A 23263-nucleotide genomic window follows, 5' to 3' on the forward strand; every position below is an offset into this window, starting at 1 on the left:
TCATTTGTTTTCTCTCCATGAGCAAATGAGCTATAATAAACAGTAAAAATAAAGAAGTCCTAGCAATTGATGACCTCTCACCTTTACCCCATCCAAGCTACTTTTAAAGGCATTTTTCATACTCTTGGTTTATTTATTGTTCCTCTACGGCTTCCAAGTTGACCTTCAGATAGGATCCCACCCAGAGTTTTGAAAGAAGCAAAATAGGGCAGCAGAAGCAAAGCAGTTATTAGTTGGAATGGCGGTTACAAAAATATGAGCAAAGTAATTATATCAGGGTTGTTCCTGTCTTGCTGGGATACAAATATTTTTATTGATGTTTGTCTCAGGCCTTTTGGGAAATTATCAGACACATTGATATCCTATGGTAAGTTTCCCATGGCTTCTCAATGACTCTTCCTGTTGCTCCAGGGTGCCCTAATTGCACATGTACAAGAAATGTCAGTTACTTCATATAAAAGCCGGTTCTAGGGAGTATCTTGTCCACCATGTGATAGAGTCTGGCTTTAAGAAGATACATAGGGGAGAGCAATTCATTTCTGCTGTTCCTCTTTCTCGGGAAAAAATAATTCCTGTGGGTTTTGTTTGTATTCTATCTAGTCAGCAAGAGTTGATAATGGAGTATGGAAAAGATACAAACCAGAAGAGATTAAATGCAATTTTGTACCATTTAATTTAAAATAACACAGAGATCTGTACCAGTCAGCTGGAAAAGTAAACCACATGTATGGCATATGTAATATAGCAATTTTTTTTCAGGGCTGACCATTTTTGCTTCTTCAAGTACCTGAACATCTCCACACACACAAGCATATGTACATACCTACATACATACATAATACACCAATCAGGAATTCAGCTGGAAATTTCTCATCCATTTTTAACATATTGTTGGTACAAATTTATGTGAAAAATTACCAAGTTTTATATACATACTAACTCATTAAAAATCCATCTATTTTATTTGTGGTACTTGTAACAGGAAATGTATTCCAACACCTCGATGAGAACTTTGTTAAGATTTGGGGTGGGCTTTTCAATTGGAATAGTAATATTGTTTAGATTGTTCCTAATTTCTAGTGATCTGAAAACACTTTTATTAATTTAAACAAAAAAAAGAGCAAGATGTTAGGGTCTTTTTCCTAAATCTTGCATTGAGATTACTTCTCTTACTATTTTCAGACCTTTGAGTTGACATCTGAGACAGCTCATGTGGAAACACCAGTCCTACCTAAAATCATACAATGGAGAAATATATTTTTTATTTTCTGAAGACACATAGGTCAGTGTAGGTGTTTACAACATGGAAAGATACTTTTATTATCTATTTATAAACTTTCTGTTAGATTGGTGAGTCGAAGGGTCACTCTGATTTTAGCACTTCCTAGATTTTGACTTTGTAACTGCACCATTATACTTTTGTACTTGTTTATCTGTCACATACAACAATCACAGTTTTGTAACCTCAAATAACTTGAAACTAACAGTCTTGGGTGATAGAATCAGTGACGGAGGTGAAATAATTTCTTCTTTGTTTTTTTATGGCATCAAAGCATTCTGCAAATACTGCTAAAAAGAGGGTCTGCATATTAATTGTCAAAAGGTGGGAGTTCTGTGTCACGCTGACAATAGGTTTGGTGCAATACAAATTGTGTTTAACCCCTAAGGCAAAGTGCAGGTTAAATGTAATTTGCTTTTAATCCAGGTGCTACTCATTTGAAGAATACCCTTTGTCGTACACAGCATAAAGGTGAATTAACTGTTGGGCTTCCTGGTGCTGCAGTGTCAAAAGGCCTCACACGCTATCACTTCCCTCCTTTGCACACAGACATTGTGCAATGCAACATGTTCTGATCAGACAACCTGATTTTACTTATCTGAAAGCTTTTTGTAAATATAACTTTGGGCCTCAGGCCTGGGAATTCACCTGGTTGAAGGATGTGATGTTGTAAAAGCCTCTTTGGCAGGTTTGCTTCACGTCTACCTTACCAGCACACCAGGCACACCAAACACTTCAAACAGGTACTAGAATTTGTTGGCAGTAGATCTCTGTTGCTTAGCAGAACACTTGCTCTTGGCATGACCCTACACAAACGATGCCTGTTGTGCATTTTAAGTTTTCACTAAGTGACAACTGAAGTTTGTTATGCAGAAAAGGGCAGCATGAAAGCGGCCCTGCTGGCTTGCTCTTGGCACTGCCACCAGAGGACACTTGCCATGGGAATGTTTGAACCAGTGGTGTTTTCTTGTAGCAATTATTTATCATTGTTTCTGTAAAAACTTACTTCCAAGGAAAATATGAAGCTTGCAAAAGTTAAATCTGGAGAAGTGTTGAAAACAGTCTGGCCGAAAAGTGTAAATTTTTGAATGAGAAGAGTGCCTACGTGGGAGATGGAATTAGGACTCACCATGCTTATCCTTCTCTGCTGCCTGGACTTCGCAATGCTGCCATATGTCCCTTCTCCCCCAGACAAGAGGGGAAAGGGATTGAGAGAAGGGTCTCTGCGCAAGGATGCAGAGCCTGAGCGGAGTCACTCCCCACAGAACGCTGCCCGGCGCTCAGCTGGCCAGGCGTTCCCCTCAGCCCGCCATGAAAAGACAGCTCGCGCGGCCCCCTGCGCCCCACTCAGCGCCCCGTGGGCCGCGGGCGGGGCCGCCCGCGCGGTGACTGACAGCCGCCCTCGCCAATCAGCGGCCGCGCCGAAGGCCGGGATTTGCACGCGGTGCGGCGTTGCCGCGGTAACGGCGGCGCGCGGCGGCAGGGCGGGCGGTGCGGCCTGGCCGCGGCCACGTGAGCGCCTTCCCGCCCGCCCCGCCTCCCTCCCTGCGGAGCGGGCACGCCGGGCCCTGGGCGGCGGCAGCACAGCACCCAGCCCCCGGGCGCATGAGGGAGTTGTGATCCACGCGGAGGTAATAGGTGTGTAGGAGGACATGGAAAATTAGGTGCCATCCACGGCCTCGGGAGCCTTCGATCTGAATAAGCCCGTGAACTCTTCTTTTTCGGACAGAGCGGTGGAAGATTGGTTGGGTGAGGAGGAACCATACTTTGGCTTCTCTCCTGAAGTTCAGGCTACTCTTCTGCCTGGCCAACCGGCGCAGGGTCCTCTGAACTCACAACCCAGTTTTGCTGGTTTTCACCTGATTTCCCTGTGAAGATGGTACTGACAGCATGCCTGGCCTGAGCCTCAGTCAGCCAGGGTTTAAATTATGCAGTACTGTGTCCTGTCCTCATCCAAGGAAAACAGTGCTTTTCCCTGAGTACCAGATGGTGAGATTCCTGCAGAGGTCAGGGGCCCAGTTATAAATAAGCAGAAAGGTCAATCAACAGAGATTTGTGTGACTTTGTACCCTTAGACCAGCTAGCTGGTAATATGTTCACTTGTATTGGTACTTACTGTGAGGATAATGCATTTGTTCTCTGGAATTTGTTTCTGCAGAGATTTGCCTGGCCTGGAAAAAATGGTGCGTGAACATTTACCAGGTCAGATGTTCTGACTTTTTGGTTCCCCACTCGTCATTTATGTGTGTGTTTTAAGGGGCAGGACAATACAACTGCGGTAGTCATGCTAACAATATGGACATTGAAAGGCAGGAATGTTATTCTCTGCAAAAGGCGACCTTACCTGACACATAATTGCTGATTGCCCTATATAACAAATTATCTCAGTTCCGTTCCTAGAAAATAAGTGGTACATAACAATAATGAAAAGGTTTAATAAAAAAGCCATTTTGTTTTGCTTTGTTTTGTTTTGTTTGGAAAGCACAACAGAAACAGAAAACTTTGCTCTCCAAGTGGTTTATCTTAAAGCTTACTGCAAAATGTGTTCCTAAGGTACTATAACAGAACTGATCTCCCAAGTCACAAACTAATACAATTTCCTTCATTACAAATTAATATATTTTACTAAAATTTACTTTTTCTCTCACCTTAACTTTGTAGGACATTGATCTCTAATAGAATGCACTGGTTTATAAACAGGTGAAATTATGGCTACTCAGTAGGGAGCTCGGACATACCTCTTTTTAAGCCACATCTGGGGACACTTCAGGCTTGTATTCCATATGTATTTTTGTTGGCACATGGAATTTAATCCTAAAGAATTATAAGACAGAAAACAGGACAATATGGACCAATGCTTCAAATGCAAACTGAGAAAAAGATGCTCATTAAACCATGGCAAGTTACATAATCATCATGACCCAGGGGTACCAGGTAAAACTTGATGACCTTTATCCATCATGTTCTCTCACACCAGTTGTAAATCATTGTTGATTGAATCTGGAGGAGAAAAACAGTAATGTAGAAGAATGATGCTGTTAAGGTTTTTTACAAGCAAAGCCTTCAGAATGAGTGCTATAGTGCTGTTAAGGCTCTTGATGGACATGATGAATGTTTTGACAGCCCTCCTACCATGCTGTTTTCTGTAACAGATTTAGTAAGCAGCCCTTTCTTTTTTGTGTTACTACATCATGAGTGTTCTGCAAAGAATTAGGATGTGCTGCATTATTCATGCAACAATGAGTATTTAATAATGTCTTGTTAGGTTTTCCAGCATTTCACAAAATAATTGGAATGTCCAGAGTTTTGCTTTTCTAGACATTTTCCACTTAAGATAATTTCATCTGCTGCTCTAGATTCCCTCAGCTTCTCTTCTGCTCTTGTGGCTCTCTGCTCATTTAGTTTTCCTATTTTAGTAGCTGACCCATCTTGCTGAGTTTAATAATTTCCGTGATAATCAGATTGTCTATCTGAGTATCCTGTTCATAACAAAAGTACCAAAAACCTTAGTTATGGAATCATTTATCAGAAGAAACAGTTTTTCTCCTATTCAGAAAAATCGATCTATTAAGATTGATTTTCACTGTAAAAGAAAAGAACATTTACCACTTCAGATTACTTTAGCCTGTATAATGTAACTGTATTGCTGCAGATTATTGGGACAAATATCTTTCCATCACTGAATCACTTTACACTTGCAGGGAGAGGCTCTCAGCACATGTGCAGTGTCCTCCTCCTTTTGACTTCCACTGCCTTGTGTCAGTTTGTACAAGCTGACATTCTTGGCTTCTATTCTTTTTGTTTCAGACTCATAACTGAATATGCATTTATCCATCCACCATTTTTTTCTCCCTAAGGATGACCCTGCTATATTGAAATAATTGCATAGTCATCATCCAGATCCCTGGGGAAAAAAAAACCCTGATTCTGTGCATGTGAGTTCCAGAAACTGAAATGCTGAACAAAGATAATTGAGCTGGAAAGCAGAGGTTGCTTACCTTTAGCTCTGTAAGCATACTTCAGTGTCTGTTTTCTCTCATACTTGAGTGCTGTGGGCAGGGTTAACATACTCATTATTATCCATTATTTGATGCACATCTATTATCTAGGATTTGCAGGGTAAATATCAAAGATATGTGCTAGTAACTGAAGATGATTCAGAATGTTATATATAAGTATCCCTATTGTCACTCAATTGGGAATATATATGCTGATTTTTGCACAAGAATAAGTGTGGAGGCAGCAATATTATTCCTTTACAATATGAGATGAGTGCATTAAATAATTGTGAGTAAAACACCCTCAGTCGTATTGCATCACTAAGCAAAACACAAAAACCAAGAACACTGTAGAGTCTAAAGGATATCTGAGATGTGAGAGAATCGTGTTACTGAATTTTAAAAGTTTTTTGAATGCTGAAAGTCTAAAAAATTACCCCCTTTTCACTAAAAATATTTCATTTTTTTCCCATGTATTTTAACTAGTAGCAGTCCTAACTTCTTCACATAATGTTAGGATCTCATTCAAATCAAAGGAATTATTTCTTACGTTTGGCAGAGGACATAATAACATGAAAGAACTACTGGGTCTCTAGAAGCAGTCTCCAGCTTTCTCTGGTAACACAGTCACAAACTTACATAGAACTAATTAAGTAAAGTAGAACTAATTACTGCAAAATTGTAAATAGGATCTTCTTAAATGCCAGGTATACAGTGGCTGCTGTTGATACCAGGGACGTTTTGAGTGACCCATAAAGGTAGGTTTTAGGTAGAAAGGCAATCAGATTCAGTGAAGGATCTGGTCATTTCATTGGTCAGAGGAAAATTGTGAAAAGCATTGACTAGGTTGATTGTCTCATTACAAAGAACACCTTAAACAGTTCTCTGTAAGAGCTGTATAGCAACCTCTGGGATATGTATTTTTCCTTATCTTACACATGCAGACCCAGGCTTAGAGACACCACGATTTCTCTCTTGTGTAAGTCATACAGGATACGTCTTTGAGGAAACTTCCAGTGTTTTCTAACCAACACTTTAAACAGTGAGGAAAATGTTCACTAGAAGATTCCCAGAGAGTTCTTGCCTGATTGCAAATATCAGATCACAATGGCTTTTTAAGTTGGCCTGTTTGGTTTTGAGTATTCTTGTCCTGCCCTCCTGTCTGGCTGTATCCACTTTAGACAAAGGCATGACCACCACTGTCTGGGCTGCAGATCGCAGGGGAGAAAAGGTGTGTGTGCACCTGAGCCTCTGCTAGAACAGGCTGCACACTGGGATGTTTCTGAGTGTGCATTGGTCCTGAGACATTTAAGCCAGGCTGCTGTGATATTAGGTGTTACAAAGTCTTGAAGCTGATGGAAGTGACGTATATGCCAATATTTGTATGTTTGGAGCTTGCAGGTGGTTTCATGAGAGAGGAGGATGCATAAAGACATGGATCATGCTCAGCTGTGAAAAGATGAAGCTTGTTGACATAGTAAACTTTGGTATTTATTTCCATAAAATAATAGATTGTTCTTTTCACATGACTGAAGGAAATTATTTGTCTCTAGGACTAACCAAAGGCGATTCCTTCAGCCAGAAACTGTGGAGAGAATGTAGTGCTGAACTGGAAAAATGTGAGGTTTTTAATATGTGGTTAATTTGCTAAAAATATTGTTGGAAACATAAAAATGTTTTTTCCTTTTATCTTGCAGTGAAAAACAGATCCAACAGTAAGATATTACAAATTGTCCAATATTTTTGTCCAGTTTATGTTTGAGTACTTTGTCTTAACAGATTTCTAAAATGATTTATAATTGAGCAATATAAAACATTAACACAAGAAAAAATAAAGCGTGAGATGCTGGTTAAATTTTGTTTGCTTTCCCTTAAAGAATAATGGGAAGCCTCATAGAAAACATTTTATTTGGAAAGAGCCTGAAGCAATGCTTTCTGGCACTCAACAGATGGTGTAATTTTGTCCTTTCTGACACCTCTTTTTATATGTAAATATAAAGAGAACCCATGAAAGTGGAGAAAAGAGACTTACTTTTATTTTTATCTTAGTGTAGAGTTAGGGGTCAGCCTTAGAAAATCCTGTGACTGGACTGATTCAGTATGGAGGTGCTAGAAAATCTAAATTTAATTTTCCTATTTTTCAGACTTCTTGTGTTATGCTTGGCAGATTACTTATTTAATATCTCTTATTTAATATCACTTATTTAATATCCTTTTATACTGAGTTTTCTCCTTTGTCTGTTTACAGAATCAAGCCCAACCCGAAAAACCAGGATCTCTAGGTGCCCTTGTACATGAAGCTTTTGCTTGTGGCTTCTCACTTAAAGCTATTTGAGACATTTCCAGTTTATATAACAGTACAGTTAGGTACTACAAGTAAAATCTTTTCTTTTAGGGTGAATTTAATCCAATGTACATAAATTACCCTTATTAAATGACCCACATAACAAAGTGGTGTCACAAACAGAAAGCTTTGGTTCCAAGCACTGCATGGTGGACCGGCAAACAAAGGGAAAACTCAGAGTGAAGTGGCGTTTTACATAAACGAGGGTACACACAACCAAGTGTTTTTGAATCCAAGATAATGGATGAACCAGTTCCATTCTGCAAGCTGAAATTAGTCTATTCTTTTTTTGGCGCTGACAATCTATCTGTAGCTCAGCTTCTGCCAGGCTTTTGTGTTTGCCACCAATTTGAACCCATATTTTTTCCTCTTCATTTATGTGTCTGTGTAGCCTTTCATCCTCTCCCTCCAGCAGATCAACCTATGCAGACATTCTTCTAACTCTGTTATGGGATTCCTGATTTTTGTAAGCATTCTACAATTATAGATGACCTCTCCAAAGAGCCTCGTGGATTTAAGCCACTGTCACCTGAAACAAGTACTCCATATAAATCCTTCTCAGCTTTATCAAGCACTAAAAAAATAGCAAAGTATTTGGTTCCCACTGCATACTTTGCCTGTTTATGGTCTTCCTGGAAGTTGTCTCTGCTTTTAGATGAAGCCAAACATGTCCAAAGGGATTTTTTTTTTAATTGTCTCTGCTTTTAGATGGAGTCAAATAAATATGAGAGGTTCTTGGGGCACTTTTGACTTGTAAGCTTGAAAGCTCTGTGTTTATTTGGTGCAAGGATTTATCTTTCTGTGGTAGCAGATTAGAACAGTGACACTAAACCAGCCATATAGATTAAACAGAATTTACAGTCTGATACAGCTACACATGGAAAGGCTGTGATACCAGTCAGCATCCATAAACTGTACAAAAACAGAATCCCCAAATTCTCACAGCTGTTCCAGTATTTTGTCCATTGAATAAGCGTGGTTATGTCCTGGTAGTAGGAAGCTTCATGCAATGTGTTCTTCCATTAGGTAAACTCTGTTTTTGTTATAGCTGGGAGGTCTCCGTGTGGAATTCTAGCTAAGTCAAAAGCAGTAGTGTTGGGGATTCATTGGAAACAGCCAGTTTAGTCCCCCAGCTAACACAAGTATGTTTTTTTCAATTCAGTCAAGGAATCCAGGCTTATAAAATGACTTTATAATGGTTTTTGAGGAATTGTTTACATGAGAGAATCAAGAGAGATGAAAAACAGAGAGGGTCGCTCTTCAGAAATGGGCTGCATACAGGAAATAGGAAACGTATGTGTCAACTTTGCTTCCAAGTTCCAACACTGACATGAAACAAGACATAACGAAGGCTGTTTCAGGGAAAAAGTTTCCACTTCTATAGATTGAATCACACAGGGAGGCGAAGAGAAGGCAGCCTAAGTGAAGCATTGTTAATAATGATGTTGTTTCAATTTCTGGCGTTAATAATGCTATGGTTGCTGTTGTTGCAATAATGTTATTGTTGCAATTGATTAGGTGAAGTTCAAAAACTGTGTGCAAGAGTTCCCGTTCCCACTTCAGGACAAGAAAATGATAGAAGTATTGAGCTACTTGTGCTCTCGTCATTCTGTTCTATTTTGATTAGACTGAAGCCCTTATCCTGATTCGAAACTATACAGAGTATTTAATTTGCTTTTAATTACATTGAATTTCTCTGATAGTTGTAAGTGACGTCACTGCAGTTCATGAAATTGTTTTTAAGTGTTGTCCTCATTGGAATTGCAGGGGAGAGAAATGTTTTCCCATAGCTATATGAATGATCGACTGTGCCTTCCTGCTTTATTAAAACATACTGCAACGTTTTAAAAAGAAAAACATAAGAAAGTTTTATGTTTTGAATTGTTAAATCCCAGTCCTGCTTTACTCCCACATCTTTACCACTGAGCTTGAGAGAAGATTTGAACTGCTCATATGCCTTTTCATTTCACACTGAATTTATAGGAAGTTTCCAAATAATAACAGTGAAGTTGGCAGGAATAAATGTAGACCAAATTGTGTAATCCCCACAAGGAAGCATAATTCTCTTATGAAGTATTTACAATAGCAAGCTTGGAAATCCAACAATAGGTTATATTGTTAATAGATTGTTTATAGCATCTTTTATTGACTGATTCATTCCTAATGGCAACAGATTTAGTCACCTAACATTCTTCATATGGCAGGCAGTTCAGTGTTCACTGTTGCTTTAAGAATCCTCTCAGGTATGAGAAAGTTTCTTTTTGACATAAATCAATAAATAGGACATAAATAGGACCTTGCAAAGTTCAGAAGTTCCCTGAAATGTTACTAAACTTTCTAATGCTCCCTTCCTGTGACCTGCCAATAACCCTTATCTCCCCTGCCTTCATGACCCTTTAATGTTTCCCTGGCTCTCCATTCCCTTCATCCTCCTAAAGAGCTTGGCTATTTCCCAACTCGGATTCATCCAACAGGCCACCCTCCTTGGAAACACTCCCAGTCTTTCAAACAGCCTTGCAGTACAGTAGCCTAAATACTAGTTTGCACATTTAAATTTCACATACTGCTGAACCTGTTATTTTGATATCTGAACTAAAAATTCAAGTACTATAGTTCATTGTAACCATCAGCGTATATTATGTGCACCTGATACACCTGATAGCTTCAGACATGACAGGATACTACAGCCACACACTTCACCCTGTTTTTCAACTGACTGCAGTTATCTAATACAGTTTTGGATGAGGTGTTAACTTTGAATGCGCCAAGTATAATGGTCCTCAAAAATTTTATTTTTAACAGCCACAACATACTTGCTCACAGATTTGTTCCAGCACAAATCACAGACTGGGTCTGACAGTCTTCACATTTTCCAGTTTGCCTACAAATAAATACAAGCTTCACAGGAATTATCTGTAAAATAAGAAAGTATCCCAAGTGTCACAGAAATGTCCAGTTTTGTGAGTATTTAAGCAAGCAGTGTCAATGCAGCAATCTAAACATCTTTGTGTGCTGCGCAAAAGGATGACTACTCACATGAACCTGGTGACAACTTGTTTTTTCACTGTTGCCCCTGTACTTAAGGTACCCCCTAGAATATTTGTAAGAGACTAGAATGAGCTCAGTTGCTTCTCAGTAACACAGACAAAGTTTAAGTTTGTCATCTCAAAATTAATGACAAAACTATGTCATTGCAGTTGGGTATAGTCAAAGTCAGCCTGGGGGTTTAGAGTGGGACAGAGGAGGGTGAAAAGGCTGTTGAGTGGGAACAGAGTCTTGAATGGTGACATGGCAAAAAAGCAGTAAAAACATCCAGGTTGCAGCAGGGGAAGTGAACCAAGACACCAAGACAGCCAGTGTGGATATGTATGTGTATTATGAATCCCCCACAAGTTTGGAAGGATTGAGATAAAGTCTGGAATATTCAGTAAGGGCAACATGACTTCAGCCACGTATTTCTTCTATCACAGATAAAGTACTGTCCTTGGCAGTTGCCTATCTATGTGATGTGCTAGTTTTGTTTTTTATTTTACCATGCAATTAAAACAGTAGCCTCTGCAGTATATGTGTATGGTCTGAATTATATTTTCTAGTCTTTGGAGGAACAGCCCAAAATACTGTAAGAAATGAGCACTTAAGGGATAAAGCACAAATTTATCTGTTTACAGGGATACACTGGACATTGAAAAACTGAAACATATTTAGTAATATCTGGAGACTGAACAAACGCAGTGCCCTTTCTCTCTCATCCAGCATGTACTTCAGCCCCCAAAGCACCTCAGTAAGCCTTATTAAAAACCTGCTCCATTTCATTAATAAGTCTTGTACTAGGACAATCAAGACTGGTCAGAGAGTTTGTGACACCACAAGTGCTGAATTAAGGGGCTAAATAATCTCCTTCAACCAACAGATTGACTGGGAATACTTTCTTACTGTCCCTTTGTAGATTGGACATTGACATCTCTCTAATGAGAGAGTTTTTCTTATGTCTCTGGATACAGGGAAATGATGTTTAAGTATCGATGTTGAAGACTGCCAGAAATACCAGTTCTATCAGAAACTGAAAGTAAAGCATATTGGTTATACACCAAGCCACTTGCATGTCATCAGTTTCAGTTTGTGCAAACCCATCAAATTTCATGTCCTTCATGATTTTACAATCCTCTGGGACCAGAATTTCAGATTTACATTGTTCAGCTGATCACTACAGATAAGAATATATTTGATGTTATTTATCTGCTATTAAAAATATAAAAGATTAGTAAGGTTAATTGTTCCTTGTGATAAAACCAGTGGTTGGTAACCTTAACTAGAGAGAATGTATTTATTAATTTATACTAATTTCATTTGTTTCAGGGTTGTGTAGAACAAAAGACAAAAGGATAACACACAGAAATCTCCTTCTCTACTGAAGCAGCCATAAGGTTCAGTGTTCCAGCTCTGAAGTCCCTAATATATTTTGGCTCGTGAAAATGAATTAAGAAGATGTAGAATCATTCTGAATACCAGATTTTCCCAAAATCTTTATGTGTAGGAGAGAGAGAAGTTTCCTGAAATGTGATACTCTTCAAGGAAACATATGTCAAGAAAAACAATGTGAACAAAACTTGTAGTAGTCTATCAAGCGCTGAATAAGCCATTATTATCTCTAACACCTTGCCTTTAGAGCAAGTTTCATGATCTTATGTGCCACATCTTCCCAGAATTTTTCCCAAAGTAGTACATCTAGGAATCTGGATCCCAGAAGAGGTAACCAGGCACTGCAATAATATCACAACAGTCAAATTCTTCAGACATGTCTCAAACACCAAGAAGACCTCCCTTCAAGGTATGCTACATCTGTGGCAGAGAATTTGGGTCACAATCTATTGCTATACATGAACCTAAGTGCCTGGAGAAGTGGCGTATTGAGAACAATCAGCTGCCAAAGCACCTCAGAAGGCCAGAGCCCAAGAAACCTGAGGCCCTTACTGGTTCTGGTTCCTACACACTTGCAGATGAAAATGAAGCAGCTTATTATAGTGCTCAAGCCCAGCTGGTGCCCTGCAGGAAGTGTGGCCGAACCTTTTTCCCTGACCGTCTCCCTGTGCACGAAAGGTGCTGCAAAGGAGGCGGCAGCGGTGCGAGGCTGCCAAGCGCTGCCGCTGGTAAATCTGGTACAGCACCAAGATCTGGACCTGGCCCAGCAAGTGGTATTCAACCTGAGGCCCATCAAGGAACGAGCAGGGCTGCACCAGCTGTGTCAGACCAGGTAAATTGCTAACCACGTCCTGTACGAAAGGGTGTGCATGCATCTTGATGCTTGGCACTCCAGGGGAGATTGGCTTGCCATCAAATTTAAAATCACTTTTCTTCAGAAGAAGCTTTTAACTGCATGCAAATTTTTCTCTGCTAAATAGAGGATAAAGAAAAGGGAAATACTGGGAAGGGACTAAGGGAAACTACTTATTCCTATTTATTTTGATTTTCCTTTTGAATGGGAGTAGTTGGGTTCTCTGTTGAGAGTTTAAGAGTTATATCCCCAAGAGGGACTATTGCTTGATTTAGTTCCCTAGGAGATTCTATTGAGCTGATCAGGCAAGGTTTGGATGTCATATATTTTAGGAGATGTTAGGTATTTTTCTTTAGTTAACATGAAATGCAATGTTTCATTGTCCTGCAAGCACTTCAAAACATGATTTTCATATTCTACTGTTATTCTTAACCTTGGCATGCAACATCAGTTTACTGAGGACTGCATGTTCAAAGGCAGCAGTTCTGGGTATAACAACAACAAAATAAATAAGACTGCACATTTTTTTCCACTGAATTTGATTCAGGATCCAAGAATAAAGAAGCTGATTCACATTATCCAAAAGCTACACAGAGTTTTGGAAAATTGGATATTTTTTTTGCATTTGTTTCTGCACAAGCTGTCCTTTGGCCAGGAGTTTTGTAAGATAGTTGTCTAAATTTAGGCCCAGTGTCCAAATTAAATGGCCTTTTTTTCTTTGTAATGCGGGCGGGAATCCTGATTGCCTACATTTCTTTCGAAAATGGGATTTAGATCTCTCAGTCACCAAAGGAATGCAATGCTATGCAGAGCATTTCTTAAGATGCTTTAGAAGGCAAAGTGTGTAACATGTCAGTTTACCAGCTGCTGAGTAAAATTAAGATAATAGCATTACCCTAGCTAAGAACTTCAGGAGTCCCTTTTTTATTATGCTTTATGAGGCCACTAATTGATATATTTTGGCGAATATATTTATTATGCTCTATGAAGCCACTGATTGATACATTTTGGAAAGTTGATATATATTTAGCAAATTTGCCTTTATCAGCAAATTTTACATTATCCACAAGCAGTTCAAAGTGCTACACAGCTGCATTTATAGTTGTAGGAAAAGTGATGCTGTTTATACTACATTGTGCTCTTTCCCAAAGACCTGTCATTGCTCTAAAGGTGATTGTTCAATGAAAGGCATGGCTGTGAAGCAGAGTGTTTAATCTATCACACATAATTCTGTAGATTATAAAAGAGAGGGCGAGGGCAATTTTCTATAATTATGGTCCCATAAAAAAAAAGTTTAGAGTGTGGTTTGGCACTGACAGTGATCTGTAAAAAAAGTTACCCTCTTGCACAACATATCTGCTCCCCTTGTGGATTCACTCACATCTGCTGACTTGTTGAACAACAACATCATTGCCACTTTTTACTTCTGTGAGCTCTGCAGAGCCAAAATGAAATCTGTTCTTCCTTCTGTGTGAACAACAGGTTTCCTCATGTACTTTCAAGCAGTTACAGTTCATCATTTGCAGCAGAACTAATGAGGCTGTAGAGCTTGCAGTTTGTAATTGACTTTGAAGGACTTTATTATTAACAATGACTTTCAGGAAGAGATAATGGATTCTACATCTCTTGAGGTCTATCCTTTAGTACAGAATTATGCATTAAAGGCAGGGATGCAATGAGAAGATTGAAAGAAATATCCTGTGATCCAAGGGGTTCCTCTGGACTTGCAGACAACTTATAAGAAGCTGTCAAAGGAAGCCACTTTCCTGTAGATTTAAATTCTCTGTAAGAGAATCTTCATTTCCAGTTGAACATTTTGAAAGGTGTGGAAAACACACATTGAAGGGTTTGGAAAAGCATTAGGCATATGGAATAACTGCAGATTAATTATGAACAGGATCAAGGTCTGTGTCTCCACTAAAGTCTTCCTCTTTTTCCAGCATATGGTTTTCATTTTGCTCACCTTACCAGCTACTCAGCTGCTTATTAATACTGTTATAAAATAGTGCTTCACTAGTGGTGGAGTGAAATGGCTACTGTTCTGGTCCTGGCTGGAAAGCATTTGGGGCAGTCCCTCTCTCATCCAACAGACTTACTCACTGTGACAGTGAATTATTTAATTACTTGCGTAAAGTCCTGATTCAGCAGAACATCAGAGGAAAGCAATAACTGAAAAAAAACCACCCAGCCCTTTATATATTTAGGAGAATTAGTGCTACTGTTAAATAAATTTATGGAGTAAAAGATGCCCTAAATGAAAAATCTGGATTTTCCTTATTTTCAAAATAAAGTTCTGACTGATTTAGTCGTATACCATGTAAAGTGCATTTTAACTTTTCAACTGCAAGCACTTCTCCCTGTATGCCTCTGCCTGTATGCCCTGGAATTCTCTCCCTTTCAGCAAGTGTGGCATCAACCAGGCCAGTATCATTACTGACAAACTCTCTCAGTTCTGCATTAAATGTCTTTGAGGTGGAGACTGAACAGCCTCTGTAAGCTGTCTCTTCCAGTACCTCTCCTCGCTCTCAGAATCAATGAACACATCTGAGTTAATCATGTCTGACTGTGTAGAATAACAGCATTTGGTTAGAGACTCTCAAGGGTCACAGCAGCTCAGAAATTCTGCTTTGGATTCTGCTGTGATACCCCAAACAATGGAACTGGTGTCTGCAGCTACTGAAACTCAGACTTGCACTAAAACAGAGTCAATGTTCTATTGCAGAACACAGATTCTGTTTTAGTGCAAGTCATAGACAAAAATATGTGATATGTGTAAGTGAGCACCAATAACTTGCTGTGTGTATATGAGTTATGGGGTTTTTGACATTAGATGATGCTGATCTTAAAAGCCTATTAGATGGTGCTGCCATCTGCTGTTTTCTTCTTATCTGGTTAACTACCTGAAAAGATTTCACTGATATTCCTTTGCTGAATTGTAATGCATTTTAACACAATGTAAATCTTTAAAATTTGTGTAGCAAGAACTTTGATGTTGTATTTTACTCTAGGCTAAAACCATGTAGTATCTTGTTAAAGGGAAGGCTTCTTCAGGTGCAGTATAATTCTAATGAAGTTGGAAAGTCAATGAGCTTTTTTTGCCCCATTGCAGTGGTTTTGAATACCTTCCTAGAGAATACTGACAAATAAATTTGCAAATATAGAAAGTTAGATGAGAATGAACAGTGAATGGGTGGTTTGAATGAAGCTTACTGAGTTTTATCATTGGGAATGTGTCCTTCCTTCCTTTGCTTGTACATGGACACACTATTCATTGTACTGACATACTCAATTTAAAAAAAACACATCAGGAGCAAAATGGGATATTTCATGCTTCCAGTGGAGTAATATTTTTAATTGTATGCATAATCTTGCAGAATTACCTTGCTGTTCAAGGCATGTGATCCTAACATGAGTGCTGTTGTAGGCTGTGAAGTGCAGCTTTGGATAGTCATGAGATAGCCACCATACACCTTGTCCATGATCCTTATGCAAAATGTCTTTTACTTAGCTGAGAGGAATGTGTGGAAAGGGTTGCTTTCATGCAGTAGACTGCTGCTACTAAGTGCTTGCACCATTCTTTTCCTGAGCCTCTAATCCATGGGCAGTTCAAGTCTATGACAAGAGCTCCATCCCAGAGCAGGATGCCCCCCCTCTTCCCATTAAAATAAATGGATAATTAAACAAATAAGAAGGGAAGAGGTGTGTGCAGTCCTGGATGATAAATATTTATGTAGGGAAGTTTGGGATTCAGTCTTATTGTGTGTACTTAAGAAGAAATAAAAAGCTTTGTGCAGTATGGAAGGATTTGACCTCATGTAACACTGTAACAGCAGCCTGGGGCTAACCTTAAGTAATGTCAGGTCTATTGAAAATACATAGTTGCATGGCCCTCTGAACTAAATAACTTCATTCATAGTCACGCAGACATACTTAGCAGTCTTGGAGTAAAAAAGAAAATACTGAGACACCAGAGGAAAGCCTAACTACTCTGTTAGGTATTTGTAGGTATTTTTATAATAACACATATCCTCAGGAACAGACCTTCCCTACAACCCTTTTTGAAAGTTAAAAACAAAGCAGTGAACAGACAGCCTAGCCACTGGCCTGTGAGTAGTTTGGGTTGGAAAATTGTGGTGTTTCCAAAAATAGTTTAGTTTCAAACTGCAGGCCTCCAGATGTTATATTTGGGATAGACACACTGAAAACAAAAAGAAATGAAGGGTAAATATCATCAGCTGTAGAAATTCCAAGTAAAGCTTATCATATCTTGGATTCCACAGTTAAAAAAAGAAAAATCTGTTACTACCAATTGTTAGGCTAATCTCTTTCAGGTTTTAAACATGTGTGCAGAGAACAATTTGTGTATATAATTGTATGTGTGGTGACGGGTCAATCTCAGTATTTTTCGGCAATAAAAATAATTCTATCCTAAGAGTGATCTGATTTCTTTTAATTAATTCTACTTTCTCCTGTTGTTTCTGTACCATTTTTAATTGTGGAAATTGCAAAAGACAGACATTTCTACTTGAAAAAATTTCTGCATTTGCACTAGGATTTCTTTTTCTTATTCTGTTACCATGGAAGAGTCCCTACAATCTGAATATAAGTAAATTGCTCTTTCCTAGTTTGTAGCCAATAAGTAACTATTTAAATGAATGGCAGAAACCCACCTAATGAGAACTCATGGGAAAAGTGTGTTCCCAATGATTTTACACCTAGCATTTTTTAAGAAACCATTTCTAAAATAGTATAACCATACCCACAGCAGGAATGCACACTAAAAAGAGTTCTCTGTCCGCAGGAGTTTAGATTGTAGTTTCCTTATCTAAAGCTCTCCAGAGCCTACAAATAAATGTATAGTGTCTTTAGAAGACTTTGTATCTGGACCCAGAGTCTTACTTTAAAATCAGACAAGTTCTAGCTCACAACTTGAAGTAAAGAAGTAACTGAAATTTGATAATGGAAAATTATAAGATGTTTTTAAAATAGCTGTTGCTGTATTCATCTAAAAATAGGAGAAGAAGGCTGTATTTTTACATATATTAGAAAATTTGCTTATATAAAATACTGTGTTATCAAAGATAGCAAGGAAATTCCATTTGTAAGTCAAGAGGATGAAAATGTCCTTGGAGAAACCGTCTTTTCAAGACACTGTGAGAACTTTCCAGATGAAGTCCAACTTTTCCCAGAAAAAATGCACTTTATAGAGTAGTATTTCTTTCATGTAAGTGAGATTACATGTGTGATACAGGAAGGCAATCTTATGGAGATTGTTCACTAATGACATTTTCAGACTGTAACATAAATACAAGAAGAGCTGCCCAGAATTTCATGAACACATCGATGGGCTGACAGAAAGAGTCATAAATACGGGAACAGGTTACGCTTTGTCTTACACAGCAGCAGAGGAAAAAATGAAACCCCCACCACTCTTGTTTGAGTGAGAAAGGTTTCCTGTATTTGGTCTGGCATGGCTGTCCGTCTAACTTGAGGAGGGCAGGGATAGCTCATCTCTTACTGGTATTCTGCAGTCAGAAGTGTAGGAAGTGCTGGCAGTTGTGAGACCCATCTGTGTGCCTCAGAGTTCTTCTCTGCAGCATGTTTTTATCCTGCTTCCTGAGCACGGCTGGTGCTGACACCACGCCTAGCCCAAGACGCGCCTAAGGACACAGCTGAGTCCATAATCTGCAATACCACAGTAATTATACATTTTTCAGCCTTAGATTATGTATTTGTGAGGTTTGAGGCTGAGGAAACTTTTTCTTCTGTTGTTGAGCTGTTTTCCTCTGAGAACAAAAGCAGATCTTCAGTGTGGAAACAATGACTTGCTTAGAGTCCAGTTCTGCCCTTGCTGCAGTCACTGACAAAGTTCACACTAAGGCCTTTGGGATAAACAAACAGCAGTTTCTTTTTTGCCCCTCATCCTGAAATATCCTGGCTTGATTTTAATCTTTGAAGGCCAAGAATTCCACCAGATAACTAATCTGTGTCAAAAGTGAGGTAAAGAACCACAGTCATCTCTTGGGAGAGCTGCCCTCGCTGTCCTGCTTAAGAGAGATACTAAGGCTGGACACAGTGCTTTGAGCTGTGTTCTGGTAGAAGATGGAGTCTTTCTGTTATTGTACTAGACATCAAGAGTTCAGCTGATGAAGCTTCTGTTGCTGCTTTCCATTTTACATCTGATTTGTAAGTAAAAAATGACTTCAACCATTTAAGATGAATGTTGCATTGTAACCTGATGAAGCAGAGGTGTTGTTTCTGCATGTGAAGACTTAGCATTTTCATGAACTTTCAGGTATGAAAATCAAAGAGAGGAAACTTAACACAGTTAAGTATAGATTAGTCCCACACATCAGTCATCCCAGCATCTGCAGAAGAAACCTGCCTGTTCCAGGTGCCCACTTAATGAGGCAATATCTCTTACAAGCCTCAGGACTGATTCCCAACAAAACCAGACTGAAAAAAACAGTTACACAGATTTTACAGATAACACATTCCTTATCTACATGATTGCTTCCATACAAAGTCATTCTGATTCAAAGTGAATATTGAAAACGATATTTATTTTTCTTCATGGTTGTTATTTGCAGGCAAAAGTGATAAGACGGCCACCAACAGTGATTTGCTACATATGTGGCCGTGAGTATGGAACAAAATCTATTAGTATACATGAGCCACAATGCCTGAAAAAATGGCACCAGGAGAATGAAAACCTCCCCAAGCACTTGAGAAGGCCAGAACCCAAAAAACCTGAAGTCAGGACTGTGCAAGGTAAGCTACAGACTAAATTATGAGAGATGAGCAAAAAATTGTGAGGAATTAAAAAAAATATTTTAAAGCAATATGTAAACAGTTTGCGAGTACTTTGTTCTCCAGTGTACTGTCAAGATCTTGTTTTAAGTTTTCCCTCTGCTTCACAGAAGGAAACCTTATAATAAAGTCTTGAAAGTAAAAGTAGTCATTATCTATGGAACATGGCTCCTGGGACATTCCCCTCCATGTGCCAATGTGTCCTGAATCAAAACACAAATAGATTAGCAACCTGCTTCACAGCTACACTACTACTTTTTGACTTCTTCTTTTAACACAGGCACATCTTAAAATGAGCAAAAACATCCAAGAATAACGTGCAGACATGACACAGAATCATTAAAATAAAATGTCCTCAGGCAACATAGGTATAGATACTTCAGCCAGATTCTTCTACAGTCAACAGCCCATATTGATGCCTTTTTATTTACAAGTCTGAGAAGCTTTCATTGTGAGACACTGTAATATAAACACAGTGGAGAAAAAAATATATATGTAGTACAAACCAAACAATTAATTGTTGCCAATTTTACATGTTTGTGCTGTGGGTTCTGTTTCCTAAGGTTCCACTTCTTCAAATCAATGAACACTGATGATCCCCGGCATCCCCACAGATGGGCTGTCATAAGTATCTGAGGGTCATATGTTCACTCTAGGATGTAAAGGAATTCCTATACATGCTTTGCCTGGAAGCTCTTCCCAGGACTTCCCACTCCCACATAAAGTTATTTCACCTTTCTTGCTGGATGCTTTCCCTGGCCTTGCCAGCCAGTCTGAGCTACTTTGGGCCAAGTTTGGACCACTTCCTCACAGGCATTTAATTCACATACACTTTTTTTTTTTTAATTCCCCACAATTTCCCTCAGCTTCCCAAAATGTCTGGAAAAGTAGACAAAGTCTCCTACAACTCACTTGTGAAAGAGTCATACACCAGATCAGTTTACAGCAGTACAAAGAAATATGTCCTCAGAAGACATGCAGAAGAGAGCAGGATCACTGAGAACACTAACCAGATGTTCAAAATAATAATCAAAGTTGAAGTAATATAAAATCGGAACTTGGTTAACAGATGCCAAGTGGCATACTTGAATCTGCAGTAAAAGATGTGTTCAAAAGACATCTTCATTGTATTTGCCTTTTAAGATGTTAAGCACTTTTTAATTATTACACATTGTGTGGTAAAACAGATGGAGAAAATGAGAATTCCATGTGAAAGAGGGGGATGCAAAAAGGCAAATCAGGTTATTTTGAAATACACTATTCTTATTTTGAAGGAGTGAAAGCAGAGAGACAACCACTCTTTGAGAAAACAATCTAGCAGAAGGCTCCCAGATATGAATCAGAAAGTTGTCTCATTTACTCAGTGAGTCATATCACAGGCGCCTCCAATCTCCTGTGAGGTGTGTGCCCACGGTTCCTCTGGGGATACTGACCTGCTTCCAGCATCTGTCCCTAAATGCCTGCTGATGCAAGCCTGATCTGTTCTGTAGCTTGAGCTAAAACTGTTGTTCCCCCTACAGCTGCCTCATATTCCTGGCCTTGAGAAAATGAGCTGTGTTGTTCTTTTTTCCATAAGACTTACTCTTGGTCATGTGGTAAATGCTATAACTGACCTTCAGACCACATGCATGTACTGCATGTCTCACAGTTTCTTAGCTCAGGGGGGAGGGATTACCCCTGTTGTTGAATGAAATAGACAATGTTCAAAAAAAGCTCAGAAATATTAACTGCTTTCATAAAACTTTTTATAACTTACATAAATCTTTTTCTGAAAACTCAAGTGCCACGGGAAGACAACCACTGCCCTCATTACACAGTGTTTTGTTTGTGGAATGCCTAACACATGCCTGCAAGGAGAAAGTCATCTCTCTTTCTCCCTCTCCTCTTTTTTTTTTTTTTTTTTTTTTAATATTCCATAAACTTTCCAAAGTACAGAAAATACACATTCATTTCCTGCAAGCAGAGGGGATATTTGTCTCAGCCAAGAAAAGAAACACGACTTGATTGCTCTTCTAACAAAAAGAACATTAGGAACAGGCATATTAAGAGATCTAAGGCTTATTGTGGTTATGTGAACCACTGGATATGATTCATATTAAAATTGTATGGGCCTTTAATGAAGAGCTCTATCATGTGCCAATGACAGAAACCATGAAATATTTTTAAATGCAAAAATCCTTTTCTTTCAATGATTGTCCACTGCTAACAGTTCAAAGAAACAAAAAAGATTTTAAAATCTTTTTCTGTATTGTCATACCAAATAAGAAGGGTGAAGCAAATACGTCTTTAATTTGAGCCATGTAGACTTTGTAGACCTTTTTGTGCATGCACTTCAAATGAAAATCCTTAAGATCTAAATCCAGGTATTAAGCAACCTGCCTGGCCTTTTTGCAAATCAGTTTGAAACAACACTATGTGAAAATCCATTTCGAAAGGAAAGTCCATTTCAAGATGAAAGTAAACAAGATTTTTTTTTTTTTACCCAAATTAAATCTTGAAAACACATCTGAGTGTTTGAAGAATGCTTCCGAGTTTTCAGAGCAGTCATTCTTCCCACAGTGGAAAATAACTGAGGGTAGGGCTGGATTAGTGTTTAGATGACAATAGATGCATCACTGCAATGACTTCACAGGAAGCTGTGGCTTTAAAGTACTGTAGTTTTTGTCTGTAAGGTTTTAGGCTTATCTAAGATTTACTCTACTTTTTAACTATAACTTACATGGACTCTAACAGGAAGAAAATTGGGCCCCTTGTCCAGAGCAGTACAAAGAGCATATTCTCAAGTACGATATGCTCCCACCCATAGCCATGGTCAGATAACACATGCTTGTTAAACAGAGCTTGAAGCAAAGCCAAAAAGTGAATTTGCTGATAATAGTACCTATGCAAACATGTTAATAATTAGCTGAGAATGCAGATCATAACACGCAGCATGATGTTTTCTCTGTACTCTCATACAATACAAAATTATTCAGTTTGAAGTTAATTTAATTCAACCCTTGGGACTAAAAACAGTCTTTTTAATATACTTTTTACTCTTTTGCTTCTTTCTTTTCTTTTTCATTTGCAAAAGCAATATGGTTTGGTTAAACTGAAAGGCTCAGTCAACAGGTATTTCCTGAAAATATTTTCCATAAAGAGTTGAATGTGGGTCTCCAGAATGAAAACTGATACTTTCTTTTTCTAATTTTCCAGCCAAAGGTTTCTATGATCTTGATGCTCTAAATGAGGCTGCCTGGACCAGTGCCCAAGCCCAGCTAGTTCCATGTGATATTTGCGGGCGTACTTTTCTTCCAGACAGACTGATCGTCCACCAGAGGTCCTGTAAACCGAAACCTGCAAAGTGAAGTGGATGTAACACACATGCATACAAATGCACGTCTGCTCACACATACACAGACAGACAGACACACATTTTTCCTAAGCTAAATAAAGCGTGTGTGTGTGTGTGTGTGTGTGTGTGTGTGTGTGTGAGTGTGTGCACATGAATACACACACATGCACCCATGCCTTTCAGACAAACCATGAGAGAAATAAAATTCATCTGGAGAGACATGGTC

The 23263-nt window shown here is 38.8% G+C and overlaps 1 protein-coding gene across 1 annotated transcript; it reads left to right on the top strand.

The window, feature by feature from the left end:
* The first annotated feature begins 2442 nt into the window (after window positions 1-2442).
* ZNF475 (zinc finger protein 475) lies at window positions 2443-23050 on the top strand. Its single transcript, XM_058044521.1, is given in 5 exon segments — window positions 2443-2910; window positions 12194-12349; window positions 12351-12872; window positions 19484-19664; window positions 22899-23050. Coding segments are annotated over 5 exon segments (1479 nt in total).
* Window positions 23051-23263: the final 213 nt, after the last annotated feature.

This window comes from Melospiza georgiana, chromosome Z, assembly GCF_028018845.1.
Source record: "Melospiza georgiana isolate bMelGeo1 chromosome Z, bMelGeo1.pri, whole genome shotgun sequence".
In the NCBI taxonomy this organism is placed as follows: Eukaryota; Metazoa; Chordata; class Aves; order Passeriformes; family Passerellidae; genus Melospiza; species Melospiza georgiana.